The sequence below is a fragment of the Chiloscyllium punctatum genome, chromosome 2 (assembly GCF_047496795.1).
Source record: "Chiloscyllium punctatum isolate Juve2018m chromosome 2, sChiPun1.3, whole genome shotgun sequence".
Taxonomy (NCBI): Eukaryota; Metazoa; Chordata; class Chondrichthyes; order Orectolobiformes; family Hemiscylliidae; genus Chiloscyllium; species Chiloscyllium punctatum.
In genome coordinates this window covers 18,571,699-18,597,829 of record NC_092740.1, presented here as the reverse complement: position 1 = coordinate 18,597,829, position 26,131 = coordinate 18,571,699, and the positions used below count along the sequence as shown (strand labels likewise).

At 44.7% G+C, this 26,131-nt stretch overlaps 1 protein-coding gene and 1 long non-coding RNA gene across 3 annotated transcripts in view; one reads left to right on the top strand and one right to left on the bottom strand.

Annotated features, from left to right (window-relative positions):
- aadat (aminoadipate aminotransferase) overlaps window positions 1-7,625 on the top strand; it is an 87,164-nt gene extending 79,539 nt beyond the window's left edge. For both annotated transcript variants that reach the window (XM_072594554.1, XM_072594555.1), the window contains exons 13-15: window positions 364-470; window positions 3,768-3,869; window positions 5,163-7,625. In XM_072594554.1, the coding sequence (XP_072450655.1) occupies window positions 364-470; window positions 3,768-3,869; window positions 5,163-5,204 (251 nt within the window). In that variant the 3' untranslated portion in view covers window positions 5,205-7,625. The remainder of the gene's footprint in view (window positions 1-363; window positions 471-3,767; window positions 3,870-5,162) is intronic.
- A 344-nt stretch (window positions 7,626-7,969) lies between these two features.
- LOC140495001 (uncharacterized) overlaps window positions 7,970-26,131 on the bottom strand; it is a 60,085-nt gene continuing 41,923 nt past the window's right edge. The window contains exons 2-3 of the long non-coding RNA XR_011964058.1: window positions 19,718-19,841; window positions 7,970-8,084 (exon numbers count right to left, since the gene is read on the bottom strand). This is a non-coding gene — a long non-coding RNA (uncharacterized lncRNA). The remainder of the gene's footprint in view (window positions 8,085-19,717; window positions 19,842-26,131) is intronic.

Below are 26,131 nucleotides of genomic sequence, written 5' to 3'. Positions count from 1 at the left end.
GCACTTAACCTCCACATCCCTGAACACCATGGGCAATTTAGCATGGCCAATCCACCTAACCTGCATATCTTTGGACTGTGGAGGGAAACTGGAGCACCCAGAGGAAGTCCTCACAGGTGTGGGGAGAATGTGCAAACTCCACACAGGCAGTCAGCTGATGCTGGAATCAAACCCAGGTCCCTGGTGCTGTGAGGCAGCAGTGCTAACCACTGAGCCACTATGCCACTCTATCTTCCTTCCTATCTTTCCAGTCATTTTGTTTTTAGTTCTCCGAGCCAAGGTAACAGTTTGATGCAAGTTTATGGCATTCGCTTTGGTGAATATTGAATGATTCTATCTCTGTAATGCTTGTGTTCCTTCAAGATGTAGCTGATTGGCAGGTCCCCAGTGCAGGTATGTTCTTCTGGATGAAGCTGAACAAAATCCCAGACACGCAACAACTCATCTCGGAGAAAGCCATAGAAAAAGAGGTAGTGTACAAACTGTTGAAGGCAATTCCCCTGGCAACATGCATCGATCTGATGGAAACTTTGAGGGATAGATCATGTGGTACGGAAACAGACCCTTCATTCCAACTTATCCATACCAACCAGGTTTCCCAAATGCAACCACTCCCATTTGCCTGCACTTGGCCCACATCCCTCCAAACCTTTCCTATTCACGTACCTGTCTAAACGTCTTTTAAATGTTGCAACTGCCACTTCCTCTGGTAGCTCATTCCATATACACACCACCCTCTGTTAAAAAGTTGCCCCTCATATCCCTTTTAAATCTTTCTCCTCTCAAAATATGCCCCTTAGTTTCGAAGACCCCCACCCTGGGGAAAAGACCTTTTCTATTCACATTATATATGCCCCTCATTATTTTATTAGCCTCTATAAGGTCACCCATCAACCTCGTATGTTCAAGTGAAGAAAGGTTCCTGATGAAGGGCCTTTGCCCGAAACGCAATTTTCCTGCTCCTCGGGTGCTGCCTGACCTGCTGTGTTTTTCCAGCACCACTCTAATCTTGACTCCAGTGACGAAAGGCCTAGTCTTTCCAGCCTCTTCTTATAACTCAAACCCTCCAATCCTGGCAACATTCTGGTAAACCTTTTCTAAATCCTTGTCAATTTAATAATATTCTTCCTATAGTAGGGCAACCAGAACTGCACACAGTTCTCCAAAAGTGACATCACCAATGTCCTGTACAACCTCAACATTATGCCCCAAATTCACAGGTCTGAGCAATAAAAGGCAAGCGTGCTAAATGCCTTCTTAACCACCCTGTCTGCTTGTGACACAATTTTCAAAGTATGATGTACCTGAACTCTGAAGCCGACCTGTTCGACAACACAGCCCAGGGCCCAATCATTAACTGCATAAGACCTGCTTTTGTTTGTTTTACCAAAATGTAATACCTTGCATTTATCCAAATTAAACTCCATCTGCCAATTTTCAGCCCATTGACCCAATCAATCAAGGTCCCTTTATAATCTTAGATAACCTTGTATTTGCTCTTCATTTTCTCTTCTTCAATCTCCTTCTCCTCTCCATTTCACACTCTCCTCCTTCACGTTCCCCCCTTTTTCACCCTGCCCCCCTCTTAGCCCTTTTAATTCAATCCCAAGTCAGTCAGTAGAGGATAAAAATTAGCCATTAATTCATTTTGATAATATATTTATAATGCAGAGAATTCAGCATTATCGTGTCTGCTTCTACCTGTTATCCATCATGCCCCAGCTCTTTTTATGTGCTCTAGGTATTCAATTAAATAATAAAATTCCTCCATGTATTTTTATTCAATTAAGATACTGTCCCCTTCTCTTTAGCCTCCACACCCCTTCATCTCTTTTTCTTCACCACCTTCCCATCATCTTCACTCCCGTCTCCCTCACTCCTTCCTCCTCACCCTCATCCTACATTGAAGGCCTAAAGATTGTTCCCAAGTGGCCCTTAACATGTTTCCAGAGGCAGCTTGTTGTTTTAAAGAGATCAGGAGGAGGAGAAGAATGTGGCCTACATAGTATTGAGGATCCAGGAAGAACACCCTTGTGAACTTCCTGCCCCTACACATCTCCCTTGCCCAATCCCCACGCACCCACCACTCCGATCGCCACTTGAAGATACATTTTAGCAAATCAAGGATTCATGGCCCTTTCTTCTGACTTGACAAAAGGAACACGATATAGAGCGGACATCCAGAAAAAGGTCTCAAGCAGATGTCCCATTGGCATCTCCACAAGGGACTAACACTTGTTTACGTGACAGTCATGTTAAGTTCAGTGTCTCCCTCGTGATAAGGGATCAGAATGTCTTCAAGGCCATTGGGCTAAGTTCCTTGAAATGCAGAACCTTTTACCTGAAAAGCACTCATGAGGTGCAGTTTCTGTCACGTGAGTGGCATACAGCCACTTTAGATGCAATGTTTACCGATTTTCTATCAAAATCCCTCATCCTGAACTCTCTTCCTACCTTTGGACTCAGTTCCTGTTTCTAATCAGTTGGGGTGCCCTTGAACATTTGATTCGAGGCTGGATGTCCCAGTCCAGGGAAGGGGGTGGCGGGGTCAGGATAATTCCCTGAATGGCCTTCCTGGGACCCTCCTGCTAGCCCACACCCTGTCTGCTATTTAACACAAAAGGGCAAAGTCTACACCGGCCTGGCCACCCCAGGCCCAGCCAAGGTCCCATCAGTGGTCTGTCACTGCAGAACTGCCTCAATTGTAAGGCTGTATAGAAACATGGAAAATGGGAACAGGAGTAGGCCATTCAGCCCTTCGAGCCTGCTCCACCATTCAAGATGATCATGGCTGATCATCAAAGTCAGGTTCTTGCTTTCTCCTCCCCCCCCCCCTTTGACCCCTTTATCTCTAAGAACTTATATCTAACTCCGTTAAAACATTCAATGTTTTGGCTTTCTTGGGAGAGAATTCCCCAGGCTCCCCATCTCTGTGTAATACAATTTCTCTTCATCTCCTCATGAGAAATTTGCATTTTACATTTACCAAATGGGACATGAGACCCAGCAGGCGTCCAGAGGCAGCTTATTGTTACAAAGAGAGCAGATGTTGGAGGAGTAACAAAGGCCTGAAATGAGCTCACCCACATCCTTAGAATGTGGGCCCTGGTTCTGGACTGCCCCAGGCATCTTCAGGAGCAGGGGACAGGCGAGGGTGGGAAAGTCAACAGGTCACCTCATTCCAGCTTTGAGTGGGAGGCTAGGTCGGCCTCTTTCTCAAGAGCCTTGTGTCCATACCTGACATCCTCACCCCCAATCTAAATCCCATTCACCAAGGTCTGCTCCCTACAGACACTTCCCTACAAATGCCAATCCAGCCGCTCCATCGAGACTTCCACTCACCCTTTCTCCACTTGCTGATGGGACCCCTCCCCATCGGGCTGGAAGATCTCCTGCTCATGCCTTCACTGTCCTGGTCTCTGGGACCTGAAGGGCTTTGGAGGGATGCGCCTTGTAGTTCCTGTCCTGTCCACTGTTGCCACTGGCGCTGCTGAGCCAGCAGAGATCCTGGCCAATCAGACTGGCCGCCAATGCTCAGAGATTGAAGGTTGGGTGTCTTCAACACAGGTGGAGGGGGAAATCTAATCTCCAGTGAATTAACCCTCTGTGGGCCGGCTGGAGTTATCCTTCACTCAGACTGCGAGCAAGGCAAGATCTCCTGCTTATTCCTCTCACCGCCTGCCTCCTTTCTTAACCTTGGTCCATCGTATTTTGAATGCATCAGAAAGTGACTCCTGCTGAAACTGGGTTTGTCCGCCTCTCCTCAGGTACTGCTTGTGCCTGGTCGAGTGTTCATGACTGACAGTTCAGCACCGTGTTCGTATCTCCGAGCTGCTTTCTCCATTTCCAGCCCTGAAGAAATGGACGAGGTAAATGCTTTTTTTTTTATTATTAATTCACTGATTTAATCAAGTCTCTTCCACACCTTCACAGGATGTGGGCATCACATGTTGGGTTGGCATTGCCCATCCCTAACTGCCCTGGAGATGGTGGTGGTGAGCTACCTTCTTGACCAGCTGTAATTACTTAGAGTGGTGGGGATAGATACCCACAATGTGTGTGGGAAGGGACTCCCAGGAGTTTGAGCTGCCTGGTTGTGTGGGTTGAAGTCTGGATGGTGTATTGCTGAGAGGGGACCTTGCAGATGGCCGTGTTTGCACATGTCTGTTGTTCCTGTCCTCCCAAGTGTCAATGATTGCAGCCGTAGAACGTGCTGTTGAAGAAGGTTTATCAACACTTCTAAAAGGAAACTAGGTAATTACACGCAAGATAAAGGAATGGAAGAGGGTACATCTGCCTCCTCACCCACCCACCTGTCATCCTGCCTCCTCACCCAGCTGTTACTCTGCCTCATCAGCTACCCACCTGGCACTGCCTCCTCACCCACCCACCTGGCACTCTGCCTTCTAACCCCCACACATCTGCACCCTGCTTCCTCATTCACCCACCTGCCACTCTGCCTTCTCACCCATCACCTAGTACCCTGCCTCCTCACCTACCCACCTGCCACTCTGCCCCATCACCTACCCACCTGCCACTTTGCCTCCTCACCTACCCACCTGGCACCCTGCCTCCTCACCCACCCACCTGGCACCCTGCTTCCTCACTCACCCACCTGGAACTCCCTCCTCACCTATCCACCTGGCACTCTGCCACGCACGCATTTCCAACACCAACCTTCACCCACCTGCTCGTTTACTCCCTCACCCATTTATCTTACACACTTACCTTCACTCTGTAGAGTCTGAGAGGTGATTTGGGCTCTCAGGCTGTTGACTTACTGGAATAAATAGTTGAACGGCCTGTTTCTGTGCTGGAATAGCACAAAGACCTGAGCAAGACCTGGGCATCTAAAGTCAACATAGAAATTTCCGAAGAATCTCAGCAGACCTGGCAGCATCTGTGGAGCGAGAAAGCACAGTTAACCTTTCAAGTCCAGCAGCCCCTCTTCAGTTCATCTGAAGTTCTGAAACGTTAACTCTGCTTTCACTCCACAAATGCTGCGAGAAATATTTCTGGGATGTACAATTTCTAAAATGATATAGTAATAGGAAGCAGTGTCGAAAAGTGGCACTCTGGAGGGGACACTGTCATCGCAAAAAATAAAGATATCAAATGACAGAATGAGGGTTCCTCATCGGCATGTTTCTTATCCCTTACAGGGTTTGCAGAGGCTGGCTGCACTCATCAAAGGATCTGCATAGAGCATCTTTCTGGAAAGGATAGACTTAGAATGATCCATCGCCTCACGAAGCAAATCAAAAATTAACATCCTCATGTGATTATCATTTTATAACCGTTTCATTTGCCAAACCGTTAGTTTAATTGAATGTTCTTGCACTTTGAACTGTTTCACGTCAAACCATAGTAAAAGCAACAATCAGAGTAAATAAACAAGTTCGTGTTGAATGAGTGTGCAGCATCTGCAGTCCTTACTGTCTCCAAATTCATGTTGAGTGTTCAGAAGAACAGTTCCTTGTGTAAAGAGTGAAAAGTCACTTCTTTCAGAATGGTGCCTTTGTGATTTTCTTTAAGAAAACCGAGTTTTATTGTCTGACTGACCTCCCACTTCTGCATCAGCCAGCTTGAGACTTGATTCAGTACATTGGTCCACATCTCCTGGTCGCTGGATGCTCAGTGTATCACACAAAAATCCTGTCGGCAGCCCTCAGAATTCCCAGTGCACTCTCGATGTGCACTAAACTCTGTGGGTAGAGTCTTACCAGGAACATGAGCGATGTGGGCATTGGCACGAATATTGGGAAAATCGCATGAGATTAACACTGCGGAGCTGCAAACCATTTATAACGAAAAATCCTATTTCCCAGCCTTTGCTTTTCATCTGAGACAAAAAAAAATTGCAGATGCTGGAATCCAAGGTAGACAAGCAGGAGGCTGGAGGAACACAGCCAGCCAGGCAGCAGGAGGAGGGGAAGAAGTCGATATTTCAGGTTTTTTAATTCATCCGCGAGACATGGTGCCTTTGCCTGGGAATACATTTGTTGCCCATTCCTAGTTGCCCTTCAGAAGGTGGTGGTGAGATGCCTTCCTGAACCACCCCAGTTCAAATGCTGTAGGTAGGTTCCAGGGTTTTGACCCAGCACAGCGGAGGAACGATGATATATTTCCAAGTCAGGATGGTGAGGTGCTTGGAAGGGAACCTGCAGGTGGTGGTGTTCCCACACATATCTACTTGTCCTTCTAGGTGGAAGTGGTCATGGGTTTGGAAGGTGCTGGCGGATGATCTTGGGCGAATTTCTACGATGCATCTTATACATTGTACGCACTGCTGCTACTGAGCATCGGTGTTGAGGGAGTGCATGTGGTGCCAATTAAGCGGGCTGCACCCATTCAGGCAAGTGGGAGTATTCCATCACACTCCCGACTTGTACCTTGTAGATAATGGACAGGCCTTTGGAGAGTCAGGAGGTACGTTACTTGCCTCACTCTCTGGCCTGTTCTTGCAGCCACTGTGTCCACTTGAGTTTCTGGTCAATGGTCTGTTTGAGAAGTCCTTTAAAACCTCTCATGTTGGTCACTGTTTTTGCTCATCGGACACAATATCACCTTAGGTGCCTTGATGTCAAACATTGATAGTGTCCCTGTAAAGTGTCTTTGGATGGTTTACAATGCTGAAGGAGCTAGAAAAATATAAACAGTTTTCAATTACCCCAGAGTACTATCCACAGGTGCTAAAAATTTCAGAGATGAGGAGAAATTTCTTCTCTGAGGATTGTGAATATGCAGAATTCTTTACCATAAAAGGGTGTTGTGGGTCGGTCATTAAAAGCTGAGGCAAACAGATTTTTAATCAATAAGGAATCAAGAGTTATGGTAGGAAATCCCGTATTCTTGGGATGTGGATGCCTCTTGTAGAATCCCTAATTGGCCTTGAAAGGTGGGGTGGTGAACCACTTCCTTGATCTACTACAGTTCTCAAGGTGTAGGATCATCCATGTATTATTAGGGAAGGAATTCCAGGATTTTGACCCAGCAATCGTGAAGGGACAATGTGGCATGGAGGGGAACTTGATATATAGTGTTCCCATATATCTGCTGCCCTTGACCTTCCTGATAAAGGGCTTATGCCTAAAACTTCGATTCTCCTGTTCCTCAGATGCTGCCTGACCTGCTGTGCTTTTCCAGCACCACACTCTCAACCCTGCCATTGGCCTTCTAGATGGAAGTGGTCATGGATTTGGAAGATAGTGTTAGAGGAGCTTGGTGAGTTGCTGCAGTGTATCCTTATTGTGAGACACACTGCTATCACTGTGCACTGTTGGTGGAGGTTCTGAATGTTAAGTGTGGTAGATGGGTTCCCAATGCAGCAAGGTGCTTCCTATAAATGGTGTCAAGCTGCCTCTGGTCATGTGATAAAACCTTAATTGAATCTCATTTAGCTTTCTGCGTTCCAGTGGCAATAGGTCCAATATCACTATCTTCCAAATACCACACCTGATAAGGCTAAAAACTTGTGTTTGACTCAAATACCTACTGATATATTGTTGGGTTACTCAAAATGAATTAATCAAAAGTGCTGTGTTTGACACTGGAGGGAAACCAAATAAGCAGATACTTTAATTTTTGTCAAATTCAAACTGTAAAAATAAAACGTTCTTCATGCAGTTTCTGTCTCTCATTTCCCACTTATTTCAGATGAATACATAGAGTTGGGATTCGCATCCTTAACCAATGCAGTTCCGAAAGTAAATCACTCAGCAAATAGCTAACTTCTGGCAAACAGTTGTCCGATAAGACAAGATTATAGATAAGGAGGTTAGATGTGTATCTGTGATGCCAGGATATGTAAAGCAATGGGACAAGTACTGGAAAATGGGATTAGAATAGTTGAGGTAGTTGTTTTTGACCAGAACAGACATCTTGGGCTGAAGAGCTTTCTTCTATGCTGTAGACCTCAACGACTCTGAGAGTGCTTTCAAATTAGAAAGTTTGACTTGAAATCTGTCACCGTAGTTGACATCTCTCAGCACTTGCATTCATGCGAATGTCAGTGAGGGAGATTATAATGTTAACCCTCCCTCTCTGCAGTCGAACAACGAGTACAGTAGGACATTCCACATCACCTTAAAAACAGATAGAAACACAGTCAGAAGTTCTAACTTCTGCAGATACTTTGAGCAAATATTTTGACTCATTCAAGACCTTTCCAACCAGAGTTCATATTGTGCTTTTTTTATTCACTAGACATACTGTGAGTTGTAATTTTCAGTTTGCTTTGGCAGACATAGCACAATCTACATTGATGGAAATAGAACATATGTAAATAGTTCTTGCTTCTTTGCAAACAGAATTAGTTTCAATATTTTTGTTTCAAATGTTGAAGTGATAGAATTAGAAGAAACTGTGCAAATGGCACTGTGTATGATAGGAATTTTCTCTGTAAGACCATAAGGTATAGGAACAGAATTAAACCATTCGGTCCATCGAGTCTGCTCTGCCATTGAATCATGGCCAGTATGTTCTGAGGAAGGGTCACTGGAGCTGAAACTTTAACTCTGATTTCTCTCCACAGATACTACCATCCCTACTGAGATTTTCTGGCAATTTCTGTTTTGGTTTCTGATCTCCAGCAAACACATTTTTTTCATTTTTTTATTTAGCTACCTCTGTTTTATATACACTCAACGGCTCAGCCTCCACAACCTTCTGCAGCAATGAGTTCCACAGATTCAACACCCTCTGAAAAATTCCTCCTCAGTTCTAAAAGGGTCGTCTCTTCACTCTGAGGCTACGCGCTCACGTACTAATCTCTCTAATTAGTGGAAATGTTTTTTTCCACATCTAATCTGTCCAGGCCTCTCAGTTTGCTGTAAGTTTCAGTCATCCCTCTAAACTGCTTTAAGTACAGACCCAGAGTGTTCAAGCGCTCCTCTTTTGACAAGACCTTCAGCCTTTGGTTCACTCTTGTAAACCTCCTGTGGACGGCCAGCGAATATCCTCCCTTAGATACGCGGCCCAAAACTTCTCACCATATTCCAAATGCAGTCTGACCAGAGCCTGATACAGCCTCAGCAGTGCATCCCAGCTCTTGCATTATAGCTCTCCTGAAAAGAACGCTGACATTATATTTGCCTTCCTAACTGCAATTGAATCTGCATATTGGCCTGAAATGATTCCTGAACTAGGAAGCCCAAATCCCTTTGTGCTTCAGATTTACAAAGTCCTTCCCCATTTCGAAAATAAGCTATGCCTCTAATTTTCCCATCAAAGTGCGTAATCTCACACTTTGCCACATTGTATTCCATCTGTCACTTCTTTCCCCACTCTCCGAGCATATTCAAGCCTTTCTGCAGCTTCTCCACTTCCTCAAAACTACCTGACCCTTCACCTAACTTTGCGCCATCTGCAAACTTAGTAACAATGCCGTCCATTCCTTCATCTAGATCGTTAACATATGATGTGAATAGATGTGGTCCCCTTACAGACCCCATTAGTCATCCGTTGCCATCCTGAAAAAGACCCCTTTGACCCTATTTTCTGCCTTCTGCCAGTCAGCCAATCCTCTATCTACACCAGTACCTTACCCCTAACACTATGGGCTCTTATCTTATTGAGCAGGCTCCTTTGCGGCACCTTGTCAAAAGCCTTTTGGAAATCCAAATACATCACGTCCACTAGCTCGCCTTTATCTGACTTTGCGGAAAGATCACCAGTGACTTCACAATCTTCTCAGCTATCAAATTTGGAACATCTGATCCAGTCGATTAATTCACAACCTTCCAACTTCCCCAGCACCTTCTCCTTAGTGATTGACACCACACTCACTTCTTGAAGTTCTGGTATGCTGTCGGTGTCTTCCACTGTGAAAACTCATGCAGTTTTTCTATCTCCTGATTTCGGTCCTTTCCCACATCCTGATTACTGCTAGGAGGCCTGTACACAACTCCCATCAAGCTTCCTTTCCAGTTCCTAAACTCAACCCACATAGATTGTATGCCTTCTGACTCTGTATCACTTCTTGTAATCAATTTAATTTCATTTCTGATGAACAAGGCAACCCCTCCCCCACTACCCACCTGTCTGTCCTTTCGACAGGACATGTATCCTTGGATATTTAGTACCCAGCCCTGATCCCCTTGCAGCCATGTCTCTGTGATACCCACAACATCGTAACCACCAATTTCAATCTGCGCCACAGACTCATTTACCATGTTTTGTACACACATGCATTGAAGTGCAACACCCTCAGTCCTGCATTGACTGTCCCCATTCTCGTAATTGTCTCCTCAATCTCTGTGTCTGAGGTTAGTTTCCTGACGATTTCCATACTCTCTGTCCTATTTCTTGTTCCGGAAACTTTAATAACGTTCAACATTTTCCATAATTTCCATGCAACTGAACCCATACCCCCACTATTTGGTTTAAAACCCTATCCATAGCCACAACTATGCGACTTTCCAGGACTCTGGAACATCTCTTTTTCCCAGGATTGGGGAATCGAGGACTAGAGGGCATCAGTTTAAGGTTAGAGGGGAAAGAATAAAAAGAACCTGAAGGACAACTTTTTTACACAGAGGGTGGTACACATATGGAATGAGCTGCCAGCAGAAGTGGTTGAGGCGGGTACATTAACAACATTTAAAAGGCATTTGGGCAAATACATGGATAGGGAAGGATTAGAAGGATATGGGCCAAGTGCAGGGAAATGGGGTTAGCGTTGATAGACATTTTGGTCAGCATGGACCAGTTTGGGCCAAAGGGCCTGTCTCCGTGCTGTAGGACTCTATGACTCCATAACTCCTTCCCAAATACTGATGCTAATGTCCCATGAATTCCAAACCATTTCTCCCACACCAATCTTTGAGCCATGAGCCATACCTCTTTACCTTATTAACCCTGCACCAATTAGCTCATGGCTCATATAGTAATCAGGAGAGTGTCATCTTTTTGGACCTGTTTTCTCATTTATCCTCTTGCTGCTCAGCAGAACCTCATTCCTCCTTCACTCCTATCTCAGGCAGGGATTTCACTGGAATGGGAATTAGGCAGGCAGGCATGTAATTTTGTGCCATTGGCCAGTGTATCATTTTGCCAGTGCCATCACTGTCATATTCCTGAAGGCTGGGTAAAGGGTGGAATGGATATCCTCCATAGTCCACAGGTAACCTCTTAGGTTCATTACGAGTCCAATTTTCCAGTAAGCAATTGGGTTGCCTATGGTACCAGGAGTGCCTGGCTGGTTGGAGATGATGCCCAGCAGCAGACAGGTGTGGATGGGCACTCCAGGAAGAGCAGGACGTGTCATTGCAATGCCTCCTCTCCACCAACATCTACTGGCCACTGCATAGCTGCTCATGCCTATAACTGTAGGCTAACGTGTTCCCCTCCGTGAGGGATTGCCAGCGAGATGTATCATTTACTTCCACAGTGTTGGGAAAGCTCCACTCTAAGGTGCCATCTCCATTTCGTACCAGACTTCCTTCCACTTGGAGGGCTTCCTGTTAGCCTCAAGACCCTGTGCTCCATTTCGAATTGGGCAAGGTGCCTACCCTCTCCCTACAAACTGAGACATTGACAAAGCAGTTGCATGAGAATTCTCTGTTAGTTCCTAATGAGGAGGTCATAGAGTCATAGAGATGTTCGGCATGGAAACAGACCCTTCAGTCCAATTCGTCCATGCCAACCAGATATCTTAAATTAATCTAGTCCCATTTGCCAGCATTAGGCCCATATCCCTCCAAACCCTTCCTATTCATATACCCATCCAGATGCCTTTTAAATGTTGTAATTGTACCAGCCTCCACCACTTCCTCTGGAAGCTCATTCCATATACGTACCACCCTCTGCATGAAAAGGTTGCTCCTTAGGTCTCTTTTAAATGTTTCCCCTCTCACCTTAAACCTCTGCCCTCTAGCTTTGGATTCTCCCACCCCCGGGAAAATACCTTATCTACTCACCCTATCCATGCCCACCATGATTTTATAAAGTCACCCCTCAACCTCCGACGGTCCAGAGAAAACAGCCCAAGCCTAATCAGCCTCTCCCTATAGCTCAAACCGTCCAACCCTGGCAACATCCTTGTAACTCTTTTCTATACCCTTTCACAGATCCTCCCAAAAGGAGGGAGACCGGAGTTGCACACAATATTCCAAAAGTGGTGAAGGCTGGCACAATTACAACATTTAAAATGTATTTGGATAGGTACATGAATAAGAAGGGTTTAGAGGGATGGGGGCCAAATCCTGGCAAATGGGATTTGATTAATTTAGGATATCTGGTTGGCATAGACAAGTTGGATGAAAGAGTCTGTGTCAATGCTGTACAGTTCTATGACTCAGAAGTGAGATCTGAGGGAGCCCAACAGCTAAACCATAACCAACAGGACCTTAGAGAGGTTTACAACATCATGAGCAGGCTTGATAGAGTTGACAGGGAAGAACTGCCCTGGTTGTAAAAGGAGCAAGAACAAGAGGACTTAAACTGAAAGCAATTGATGAAAGAAGCAAGGTTGAAGTGAGGTACACCTTCCCCACTCAGTGGCTCTCATTGGAGTGCGGAATGCACTGCCTGGAAATGTGGTGGTGGCAGGTTCAACTGAGACACAAAGAGGGATTTGGGTAATTATTTGGATGGAAATGGTGGGCAAGGGTATGAAAAAAAAGCAGGAGATTGTCACAAAGTAATGACAGCCATTTCAAGGGCCAGTGCAGGCACTATGGGCTGAATGGCCTCCTTTTGCATCATAGTAACCTATGTGATTCTGCGTCACCTGTTTGGTTTCTTAGTGTTGGATGCTCAACATGATGGAATTGCAGGTACAGCATTATCCTCCATGTGGGAAAAAGAATAATAATCATGTATATGACTAAGAGAAGAAAATGTTCTGAGGAGAGAACAGTGAATGAATAAAGAAAACTAGTGCTGAGAAGGAAATCAAAATAACAGATAATTAGCAGTGAATAAAGGTTTTGTTTAGTCATGAACAAGCCACTTGTGATATCAACAAGTTTCCTAATCATATATATATACCAGGCTTGGATGATTTGTTATGTGTTATGTTTCAACAAGTGCCAGTTGAGCAGTATCAAGCCAAAATACTAACAGTAGTGGAAATTAAAAACAGAAAATGCTAGTAAGGCCGAGCAGTCAGTGGGAAGAGAAACAAAGTTAAGCTCTCAATTTATTGAGAAACATATCAGCTTAGATCGAATGGGAGAATAGATTTGAAGGGCTTAATGGCCTAATTCTGTTCCTCTATCTTATGATCTTATGATCTGATGAATAGTCACATGCCTGAATCATTAATCCTATTTCTCTCTGTACATTTGATGCCAGGCGTACGGAGTATTTCCAGTCATGTAGATTATCTCCAGTCCAGAGATTATCATCATCGAGGTCCTGGTTTTTAACTTTTTTTCCTAGCTCTGTATAATCACTCTGCAGGACCTTATCCCTATTTCTATCCATGTCATTTGTACCAACATGCACAATGACTTCTGGCTGTTCAACCTCCCCCTTGAGAATATTCTGCAGCCATTCTGAGACATCCTGGAACCTGGTACTTGGGAGGCAAAACACCACCATGGATTCCCATTTGCAGCCACAGAATCTGCTATCTGTCCTCCTAACTATTAAGTCTCCTATTACTAAGGCCCTGTTGACCTTTACCCTTTCCCATTGTGCCCCACAGCCGGTCATAGTGCTACCAACCTGGCTACTGCTATTTTCCCCTGAACGATCATACCCCCAACAGTATCCAAAGCAGCAGACTTGTTTTCGGGGGAATGGCCACAGTGGACTCCTGCACTCTCTGCCTACTCCCTTTGCCTTTCTTGGTGGTCACCCAGCTATTCTGTGCCTGCACCTTAGATGTGACCACCTCACTAAAACTCTTAGTTGTGAAGCACTCAGCGCTTAGATGTTCCTGAGTGCATCCAGCTCCAGCTCCAACTCCCCAACACGGTCTCCCAGGAGCTGCAGCTGGGTGCACTTCGCACACGTGTAGCCATCAGAACGATGGAAGTCTCCCGGAGCTCCCACATCCTGCAGGTGGAATATGGGACTGCCCTAAATAACATCTTAACTGCTGTAAAACTGAAGAGGAAAGTTAAAAGGACTTTACCTGAGGTTACCTGTACTTTTTTACTGAGCCACTGCTCTCCGAAGCCTCTGGAGCCAAAGTCTTATTTCTTACTCTGCTACCAATAAATTTTACAATAGCACATCTCTCTACCCAAACCCTTTTTCTTTGGTTAGAGGAGGAGGCAAGGAGGGGAACACGACAGTGATGTCATCTTTGGGCCTTAAGCACTCTTTGGCAAAAGGTATTAAGGCTTTGACCAGAAAAAGGAAGGAGGTGTGGCTCAGATACAGGCAGCTGGGATCAAGGGAACCTCTGGAGATATACAGGAGTTTACTGAAGAAAGAAATCATGAGGCTGAAAAGGGGGCATGAGATAGCTTTGGTTGAGAAGATTAGGGTGAATCCAAAGAGGTATGATGTGGAGGTGCTGGTGTTGGACAAAGTTAAAAATCACACAATGCCGGATTATAGTCCAACGGGTTTATTTAGAAGCACTAGCTTTCGAAACACCACTCCTTCATCAGGACAACTACCTGACAAAGGAGCAACACTCTGAAAGTTAAAACTTCCAAATAAACCTATAGGACTATAACGTGGCGTTGTGTGATTCCTAACTTTTCCCAAAGAGGTACTTTGCGTACATTAAAGGAAAAAGAATAACTGGAGAGAGAATAGGGGCCCTGAAGGACCAAAGTGAACACGTATATGTGGAACCGCAGGAGATGGGTGAGGTCCTCAATGAATATTTCTTCTCTATGTCTACCATGGAGAAAGACATGAAGTCTAATACATCTAAAACCTCCTTTGCTGTGATATGGATTGTCCCCAAGATGTCGCCACTAACGTTCTCAAGTTCCCAGGTCTTAGAGTCATAGAGAGTCATAGAGATGTACAGCACAGAAACAGACCCTTTGGTCGACATGGACAACTTGGACCAAAGGGTCTGTTTCCATAATGTACATCTCTATGACTTAATGATTCTAAGACCTGGGAACTTGAGGAGGTTAATGGCGATATCTTGGAGACAGACCATAATCACAGCAGAGGAGGTTTCGGACATATTAGAATGTATGCAGGTGGATAAGAACGAATAGGCATGGCCTTAAGATTAGAGAGCGCAGGTTTAGAACTGAACTGAGAGGGAACTTCTTCACCCCAAGGGTTGTTAATCGATGGAATTCCTTGCCCAGGGAAGTTGCTGATGCTACTTCAGTTATCGCTTTTAAAGCTAAAGTAGATACTTGTTTGAAAAGTAGAGGGATTAAGGGATATGGTGAAAATACGGATAACTGGAGCTGAGTCCATGAAAAGATTAGCCATGATCTTACTGAATGGCAGAGCAGGCTTGAAGAGCCAGATGACCTACTCCTGCCCCTAGTTCTTATGTTCATATGTTCTTATAAATCTCCAGGTCCTGACCAGATATATCCAAGAACACTACACGAGGTTAGAGAAGAAATTGCAGGGGCTCTGGCTGATATTTTTGCATCATTGTAGCCATGGGTTAGGTCCTGGAAAACTGGAGGATAGCGAATGTTGTGCCTTTATTGAAGAAGGGTTGCAAAGAAAAGCTTAGGAACTACAGACCAGGATGCTTAACATCTGTGATAGGTAAGTTACTTGAGAAGATTCTGAGGGATAAGATATACGTGCATTTGGAAAGATAGGGTTTGATTAGGAGTAGTCAGTATGGCTTTGTGAGTGGGAGGTCATGTTTCGGAAATTTGTTAGAGTTCTTTGATAAAGTGACCAGGAAGGTTGACAAGGGCAGGGCAGTAGATGTAGTCTATATGGATTTAAGGAAGGCGTTTGATAAGGTTCCACATGGTAGGCTGCTCTGGAGGTTAGATTGCACGGAATCCAGGGAAGCTGGCAAACTGGATACATAATTAGCTTGTTGGTAGGAAGAAGAGAGTAATAGTTAAAGGATGTTTGTCGGACTGGAGGCCTGTGACTTGTGGACTGCCTCAGGGGTCAGTGCTGGGCCAATTACTGTTTGTTATCTATATCAATGATTTGGATGAGAATGTACAAGGTATGATTAGTAAGTTTGCTGATGACACTAAAATAGGGTGTATCATGGAGAGTGAGGAAGGTTGTCAGAGATTGCAGCAGGATCTTGATCAGCCGGGGAAATGAGCTGAGAAATAGCAAATGGAGTTTATCATTGAAACATAGAATCCCTGCAGTGTGGAAACAGGCCATTTGGCCCAACAAGTTCACACCGACCCTCCAAAGAGTATCCCATCCAGACCCATTCCCCTACCATATTACTTTACCTTTCGCCTGGTTAATGCAACTAACCTAATAAAAACAATGACTGCAGATGCTGGAAACCAGATTCTGGATTAGTGGTGCTGGAAGAGCACAGCAGTTCAGGCAGCATCCAAGTAGCTTCGAAATTGACGTTTCGGCCAAAAGCCCTTAGGCTTTTGGCCGAAACGTCGATTTCGAAGCTACTTGGATGCTGCCTGAACTGCTGTGCTCTTCCAGCAACACTAATCCAGAATGCAACTAACCTACACACCCCTGAACACTATGGACAATTCAGCATGGCCAATTCATCCAACTTGCACACCTTTGGACTGTGGAAGGAAACCAGAGCACCTGGAGGAAACCCATGCAGACACGGGGAGAATGTGCAAACTCCTCGCAGACCATCACCCGAGGCTGCAATCAAACCCAGGGCCCTGGTGCTGCCAGGCAGCAGTAGTAACCATGGAGATACCACACCACCCTCATATAGATAAGTGTGAGTTCTTGCATTTTGGAAAGTCAAATCAAGGTAGAAGTTTCATGGTAAATGGTAAGGCCTTAAGGATTGCAGTGGAAAACAGAGGGACTTTGGAGTTCAGGTGCATGGTTCTCTGAAAGTAGAGTCAGAGGTTCTCAGGGAAGTGAAGAAGACCTTTGGCACACTGGCCTTCATCAGTCAGAGCATTGAATATAGAGGTTGAGAAGTTATGCTGTAGTTGTACAGGATATTGGTGAGGCCTCACTTGGAGTACTGTGTTCAGCTTTGGTCACAAAGAACAAAGAAAATTACAGCACAGAAACAGGCCTGTGCCAATCCAGATCCCCTAATAAACCTGTCGCCTATTTTCTAAGAATCTATATTCTTTTGCTCCCTGCCCATTCAATTATGCTATCATTCCCGCCCCTACCACATCCAGTGGCAACGCGTTACAGGCACCACCCACCCTCTGCATGAAGAACTTTCCAAGCATATCTCCCGTAAACTTTGCCCCTCTCACCTTGAACACATGACCCCTTTATAATTGAATCCCGCACTCTGAGTAAAAGCTTCTTGCTATCCACCTAGTCTATACCTCTCATGATTTTGTAGAGTTCAATCAGGTCCCCTCTCAACCTTTGTTCTTCTAATGAAAATGATCCTCATCTATTCAACCTCTCTTCATAGCCAGCACCCTCCATACTAGGCAACATCCTGATGAATCTCCTCTGCACCCTCTCAATGCATCCAAATCCATTTGGTAATGCAGTGACCTGAACAGTATTCCAAATTGGCCAAACCAAAGTCCTACACAACTGTAATATGCCCTGCCAACACTTATACTCAATACCCCGTCTGATGAAGGAAAGCATGCACTATGCCACCTTGATTACTTTATTGACCTGCGTTGCCACCTTCAGGGTACAATGGACCTGAACACCCAGATCTCTCTGTACGTCAATATCCCCCAGGACGTTTCCATTTACTGTATAGTTCGCTCTTGAACTGGATCTTCCAAAATGCATCACCTCGCATTTGTCCGGATTGAACTCCATCTGCCATTTCTCTGCCCAATTCTCCAATCTATCTATATTCTGTTGTGTTCTCTGACAGTCCCCTTCACTATCTCCTACTCCACCATTCTTAGTATCATCTGCAAACTTGCTAATGAGGCAACCTACACCTTCCTCCAAATCATTTATGTATGTCACAAACAACATTGGTCCCAGCACAGATCCCTGTGGAACACCACTGGTCACAGTTGTGCATTTTGAGAAACTCCCTTCCACTCCTCACTGTTTCCTGCTCCCCAGCCACTTCGCTATCCATCTAGGTTATACACCCTGGACCCCATGCAACTTCACTTTCTCCAACAGCCTACCATGGAGAACCTTATCAAAGGCCTTACTGAAGTCCATATATGTGACATCTACAGTCCTTCCCTCCAACCAATTTTGTCACTTCCTCAAAGAATTCTATTAAGTTGATAAGACATGACCTTCCCTGCACAAAACCATGTTGCCTATCACTGATAAGCCCATTTTCTTCCAAATGTAAATAGATCCTATCCCTCAGTATCTTGTCCAGCTGCTTCCCTACCTGTGGCATCAGATTCACCACTCTGTAATTACCTAGATTATCCTTCCAACCCTTCTTAAACAAGGGGACAACATTCGCAAGTCTCCAGTCTTCCATGTACAAGGATGTTGCTGCAAAGATATCTGTTAAGGCCCCAACTATTTCCCCTCTCACTACCCTCAGTAACCTGGGATATATCCCATCCGGACGTGGGGATTGTCCACCGTAATGCCTTTTAGAATACCCGACACTTCCTCCCTCCTTACGCCAACTTGACCTAGAGTAATTAAACATTTATCCTTAACCTCAACATCCATCCTCTCCTCAGTGAATACCAATGCAGTACTCCTTGAATGGGCCAACTCTTTCTCTAGTTATCCTCTTGCTCCTTATTTACAAATAAAAGGCTTTGGGATTTTCCTTAGCCCTGTTTGCTGAAGATATTTCATGACCCTTTTAGCCTTCTTAATTCCTCGTTTCAGATTGGTCCTACTTTCCCAATATTCTTCCAAAGCTTCTTCTGTCTTCAGTCGCCTAGACCATACGAATGCTTCCTTTTTCCTCTTAGCTAGTCTCACAATTTCATCTGTCATCCATGGTTCCCTAATCTTGCCATTTCTATTCCCCATTTTCACAGGGACATGTCTGTCCTGCACTCTAATCAACATTTCTTTAAAAACATCCCACATATCAAATATGGATTTACCTTCAAACAACTGCTCGCAATCCACATTCCCTAGCTCCTGCCAAATCTTGCTGTAGTTGGCCTTCCCCCAGTTTGGCACCCTTCCTTTAGGACCACTCTTATCTTTGTCCATGAGTGTTCTATAACTTATGGAATTGTGATCACTATTCCCAAAGTAATCCCCTACTGAAACTTCAACCACCTGGCCGGGCTCATTCCCCAACACCAAGTCCAGTATGGCACCTTCCCAAGTTGGACTACTGCTCTAGAAAAGTATCCTGGATGTTCTTTACAAATTCTGCTCCATCAAGACCTCCATCCTCAACCCCACAGCCGTCATGTGGTCTAACAAGAGCTACAGCTGGTCACACTTCCTGCACGTGAAGGAGTCAGGGACATCAACCACATCCTTGAGCTACCATATTGAGCAAGAGGAGCAAAACACGAGTCTGAGATCTCCTGCCATTTTTACTCTTAAGCTTAACTTAGTCCAACTATAATATCAAAAAAGATAAATGAAAAAAGTAAAAAAGAAAAATTCTTACCAATCACACGATAAAAAAAAGAAAAACCCTACCTTATCAACGTACTACAGAGTCTTATTTTTGGTTATTTTTGGACACTACACGTGTAGTGTCTCTGGGTCAGCCTCTGCCCAAATATAACGGTTCACTCACCTTCCCAGAGTGCAACCCGATCGGTCCCACTCAGCTCCGCCACCGAAATGAAAGGGAAAGTTCCCTTCCCAGCAGCCCCCTGGTCCCGCTGCTGCCTCCTTGTTATAGGAAGGATGTTATTAAACTGGAAAGAGTGCAGAAGAAATTTACAATTTACTAAATGGTCTGAGCTATAGGAAGAGGTTGGACAAGCTAGGACTTCTTTCTTTCGAGCGTAGGAGACTGAGGGAGGAACGTATAGAGGTGTATAAGATCATGAGGGTGAATGCACTTAGTCTTTTTGCCAGGGTTGGAGAATTGAGGACTAGAGGGCTTCATTTTAAGGTTAGAGGGGGAAGAACAAAAGAGAACCTGAGGGTCAACTTTTTTACACAGAGGGCAGTACGCATGTGGAATGAGCTGACATTTAAAAGGCATTTGGACAAATACATAGACAGGAAAGGTTTAGAAGGATATGGGCCAAGTTCAGGGAAATGGGGTTAGAGTAGATGGACAGTTTGGTCGGCTTGGACCAGTTTAGGCCAAAAGGCTTGTCTCCATGCTAGAGGACTCTATGACACTATGTACAATGGGTTAGCAGTGATGATTGGATCCAGACTGGAAAAGAAGGGTGTCCATTTATATTGTAGCTTGCTGAAAATGCTCAAAGGCTCAGGAGAATACTCAACGTGGTTGTGTCTACCAGAACCATCTGGGTGGTTCACTACCACCAATCCTTCTTATTAATGTCAGCCTCATTAGGAACGTAGGAACAGGAGTAGGCCATTCCACCAAGTCTGCCTGCAATTTAATATGATTATGGCTGACTGAATACTTTAATGCCTTTTACCCACTCATAAGCCGGCATATCACTAGTAATCAGAAGTCCATCAATATCCGTCTTAAATGTGTAAGCCTCCGCAGCCCTGAGTGGGAGAGAATTCCAAAGATTCTGTGTAAAATACTTTGATTGCTATCAAATGGGGAAGAATGCCCACACTAACTCTTAGTAATAGAGTGTGCTCAATAGATTTATCACAGAGCAATTAATAGCTCAAATACTTTTGAGATAGATGATAGTCTGTTGTGAAACATCACGCCCAAAGTAAAAGGGAGTACACAATCATGTTAGCTCCATGAACGTGGCAGTAGAGCTGGTCTTGCAACTTACACTAATTTGTAAGCTACCGGTATATATACACAGACTGATTAGCTCTTCCCTGATGGATAGCACACAATATTTTCACATATAACATTTTCAGATACTGTCTAATATGACATTAATTTAATTATAAAATCTGGAAATTAAACATTTTCATCGGTGACCATCATACCATCATTGATTGCTGTAAAGGCCTGTTTCATAACTGCCCTTTAAGGAAGGAAATCTGTTGCCCAAACCCAGCCTGGCCCACACGTCACTTATTTTTATTATTCATAGAATGCAGTATTGCTGGCTTATCTAGTATTTATCACCCATCCCTAATTGCTCTAAGGGCAGTTAATAGTCAACTACATTGCTGTGGGTCTGGACCCACACATTGACCAGGTTTCCTTACCTAAAGGGCACTAATGAACATGTAACTGGCAGTTCTTACATGGCCTCCATTAGATGTTTTTATTCCACGTTCTTCTTGAAGTCAAATTTCACCACGTGTTACGCTGGGATTTGAGCACATGATCTTCAGAACATTGGCCTGATGAAGGGTCTGGATTACTAGACCAAACCCACTGACTCCCTCAGCTACCTGGATTACACCTCTTCCCACCCTACCTTCTGCAAAAATGCCATCCCGTATTCCCAATTCCTCTGCCTCCGCTGTATCTGCGCCCAGGAGGACCAGTTCCACCACAGAACACACCACATGGCCTCCTTCTTTAGAGACTGCAATTTCCCTTCCCACATGGTTAAAAATGCCCTCCAACGCATCTCGTCCACATCCCGCACCTCCACCCTCAGACCCCACCCCTCCAACCGTAACAAAGACAGAACACCCCTGGTGCTCACCTTCCACCCTACCAACCTTCGCATAAACCAAATCATCCACCGACATTTCCGCCACCTCCAAACAGACCCCACCACCAGGGATATATTTCCCTCCCCACCCTTTTCCGCCTTCCGCAAAGACCGTTCCCTCCGTGACTACCTGGTCAGGTCCACGCCCCCCAACAACCCACCCTCCCATCCTGGAACCTTCCCGTGCCACCGCAGGAACGTAAAACCTGCGCCCACACCTCCTCCCTCACCTCTATCCAAGGCCCTAAAGGAGCCTTCCACATCCATCAAAGTTTTACCTGCACATCCACCAATATCATTTATTGTATCCGTTGCTCCCGATGCGGTCTCCTCTACATTGGGGAGAGTGGGTGTCTCCTAGCAGAGCGCTTTAGGGAACATCTCCAGAACACCCGCACCAATCAACCACACCGCCCCGTGGCCCAATATTTCAACTCTCCCTCTCACTCTGCCGAGGACATGGAGGTCCTGGGCCTCCTTCATTGAAATGGCTTTGCAAGCCACACAGTTTAAGATAATTGGGGATGAGCAATAAATGCCAACCTTGCCAATGACACGCGCAAACACACATACACACGCAGACATGCACACACTCTCACACCCAAACACACATGCACGCACCCACAGACACACAGACACACAGGCGTACACACACATACACATGCACACGGACATGCACATGCACTCTCACACACGCTCACACACACACATGGACACAGTCACAAAAATATGCACGGAAACATATACACAAACATGCATGCACGCACACATGGGGAATGCACGCACACAGATACACAACCCCACACACAAAAACATACACACACGAACACATACACATACATGCATACTCACACTCTCACAAATACACACACTCACATAGACACGCACACACACATATGCACAAGTATATACACATCCTAAGAATCAGAATGTTTTGAAATTTTTTCCAGTCAATTATCATTTTTGAAGAGTGATCACCATGGGAAGTCATGCAGCTAATATCTTGCCCATTCTGACAGAATGTCTCATATATTGCCTACACTTCCCAGGTAGCTACCAGTCATTTGCAGAATTTCACTTTTTAAACTTTGATTATCCATCTTTGCCAAAACCATTGCCGCAGAGTAATCCCTTAAAGCATTTTTTTTCCTTTACACCTCCATGATCTGTGCACTATCCACAAGATATCACGACGGTGTATTGAGTTCATCTTTAACCTTGATACTGTTCAGCTTTCGGTGTGGTTGAATGGTCCTTGGTGAAGTTGTAACAGGGCTGCTGAAAAGGAGCTGTAAACAAGTATCCCTTATATCAGGAGTTTGTACAGAAGTTGGGTCAGGCTGCCACAATTCACCCTCCATTTAATTTGTACCCACATTATGAATCTATCAGCATTTTTACAATGTAAAGTGTGAATCAATTCTGGCGGTCTGTTTATCATCCATGCACTGGAATTTCCTCGTTTATTGCATTGCGTGTCAATCAACAGCACATGGACTTCTGCGGTTCAAGAAGACATACTTACCACTGCCTTCTTAAGGGCAACTAGGGACGGGCAATAAATGCTGCCCCAGTCAGTGGATGCACTCAAGGTTCATTGAATAATGCCAGCACTCTCAAAATCTACCACATTAGCTGAAGTGGTTCGAGTAGAACAGCCATTGCCATCGTGACAAAGTGTTGGTAATTCTTCTACTCAGTTACTAATCCAGCAGTCTAAGTTAGTGCCCACCAACCTTTTCTAAAATTTCTTTATTCATGGGAATGTAGACATCTCTGTCTAAGTTGGCACTTATTGCCCATCTCTAACTGCCCAGAGGGCAGATAAGTGTTAACCACATTGCCGTGGGTCGGAAGTTACATGTAGGCCTGACCTGGTAAGGGTGGCAGTTTCCTTCCCTAAATGGGCATTATTGCACCAGATGGGGTTTTCCAATAATTGCCAACGGATTTCATGGTCATCACTAGATTCTAAATTCCAGATTCTTTATTCAATTCAAATTCCATCGTCTGCCATGGTGGGATTCAAAACCAAGTCCATAGAACATTAGTTGAGTTTCTGGATTAATAGATGTGCAGTTTAGGTGAATTAGCCATGCTACATTGCTAGTATTCAGGGATGTGTAAGTTAGGTGCATTAGTCAGGGGTAAGCATAGAGTAATAGAGTGGGGGGGATGGGTCAGCGTGGGTTACTTTTCAGAGGATCGGTGTGGCTTTGGTGGCTGAATGGCCTGTTTCCACACTGTAGGATTCTATGATTCAATGAATAGCCTAGCAACAATACCAGTAGGCTAGGCCCTCCCCGAACGTGGGTTCAAACCCCATTCAAGACAACTGACGGAAAATGAATTCAAGTAATAAATCTGGCATTGAAAAAAGTTTCAGTAATAGCAATTGTCACTTTTTGTTGGGAAAAAAAATCTGCTTCACCAGTGTCTCCAATCTGCTGTTCTTACCTGGTTTGGTCCACACATGACTCCAGAGAAGCAGTTGGTGCAGCTTTCTGTACTTTCTTGACTCTTTTATACCATGCGAGCAACACTGGCAAACGCATAATTTATTGTCCATCCTTAAAAGCCCTTGAACTAATTGGCTTACTAGATTGCTTCAGAAGGCAATTCAGGAGTTGCATATAGGCCAAACCACATAGGAGTGGCAGATTTCCATCCCTAAAGGATTTAAGTAAATCAGACACATTTTTCTACCAACCGATGATTGTTGCCATGACTTTTTTTATTCACTCATGACACGTGGGCATCTCTAGCTGGTCCAGCGTTTATTGCCCATCCCTATTTGCCATTCAGAGGTGGTGGTGAGCTAGTTTTTTGAACCGCTGCAGTCCACGTGCTCTGGGTTAACCCATGGTCAACAGACAGGAGGCTGGAAGAACACAGCAAGCCAGGCAGCATCAGAAGATGGAGAAGTCAGCGTTTTGGACGTAACCTTTCTTCAGGAATGGGGTGGGTGTCAGGGCCAACACTGTTAAGGAGGGAATTCCAGAATTTTGACCCAGTGACAGTAAAGGAAGGGGAATACACTTCCAAGGCAGGATGGTGAGTGCATTTGGATGACACAAGTGATTTTTGTTCAAAATTCAGCCTCATGAGGCTGAGGGAGATATTAGCATGGACTGAGGATTGGTCAACAAACAGAAGGGTATAAATAAATGGGAAATTTCGTAATGGTGAGACCTGACTAGTGGAGTGAGGCAAGGATCAGTGCTCAGTACGGTCATCTTCATATACTTGCCATAGAGGCAGTGCCATAAACGTTCACTGGACTGATCCACAGGACAAGACACATGAGCAAAGATTAAGTTTCTGGAGTTTAGAAGAAGGAAAAGTGAGCTCATTGAAATGGATAATATTTTCAAACAATTTGATCGCTGTTCAGGGAAGGTTCCCATCCAAAGTTAAGAATGTCATGGTCCCAGGATAAGATGTCAGCTCTTTATAATTCAGGTGAGGAGATATTCCTTCACTCTGCCAGGTGTGAATATTTGGAGGTTCTCCATTGGAGGCAATTATGGATTCTCAGTCATTAACAGATCAATAGACTTTGGGCCACGAAGGGGATCAAGAGGTAAGGGCAGGGATGTGAAGTTAAGGTCAAGGGTCAGCCATGATCTTGTTGAATGGTAAGACTTGAGGAACCCCACAGCCTATTCCCGCTCCAAGTTCTTATGTTATTATGGTATTGCCTGCATCAAGACAGATGCATTAAACATTAAGTGATGCTGAGGACTATCAGAACAGCCATAACCTCACTGAATGGTGCAGCAGATTTGATGGGCTGAATGGCCTGTTTGTGCTCTTACGTCTTATAGTTTTATTCCTAGAGTTGCCTCAGCACTGTTTCTCAATAATGATCATACCTGACCTGCAAATAGACCTTAAAGCCATAAGATATAGGAGCAGAATTAGTCCATTTGGCCCGTCAAGTCTAGTCCATCATTCCAATGTCGCCAATATGTTTCTCGAACCCATTCTCCTGCTTTCTTCTTGTAACCCTTGACCCCCTTACTAATCAAGAACCTATCTATCTCTGCCCTAAGTATATTCAATGACTTGTCCTTCACAGCCCTCTGCAACAATGACTTCCACAGATTCCCCACCATCTTACTGAAGAAATTCCTCCTCATCTCAGTTTAAAGGGTCATCCCTTCACTCTGAGGCTGTGCCCTCGGGTTCAGGTCTCTCTTATTAGTGGAAACATCTTCTCCACATCTATTCTATCCAGGCCTCTCAATATTCTGTAAGTTCCAATCAGATTCTCTCCTTTCCCTCTCAACTCTATCGTGTACAGACCCAGAGACCTTAACCTTTCCTCATATGACAAGCCCTTCATCCCCGGGTGGTATGGGTAGTTTGATTTGGGGGATATAATTTATAATTCACTCTGGAAATTCCCCTCTGCA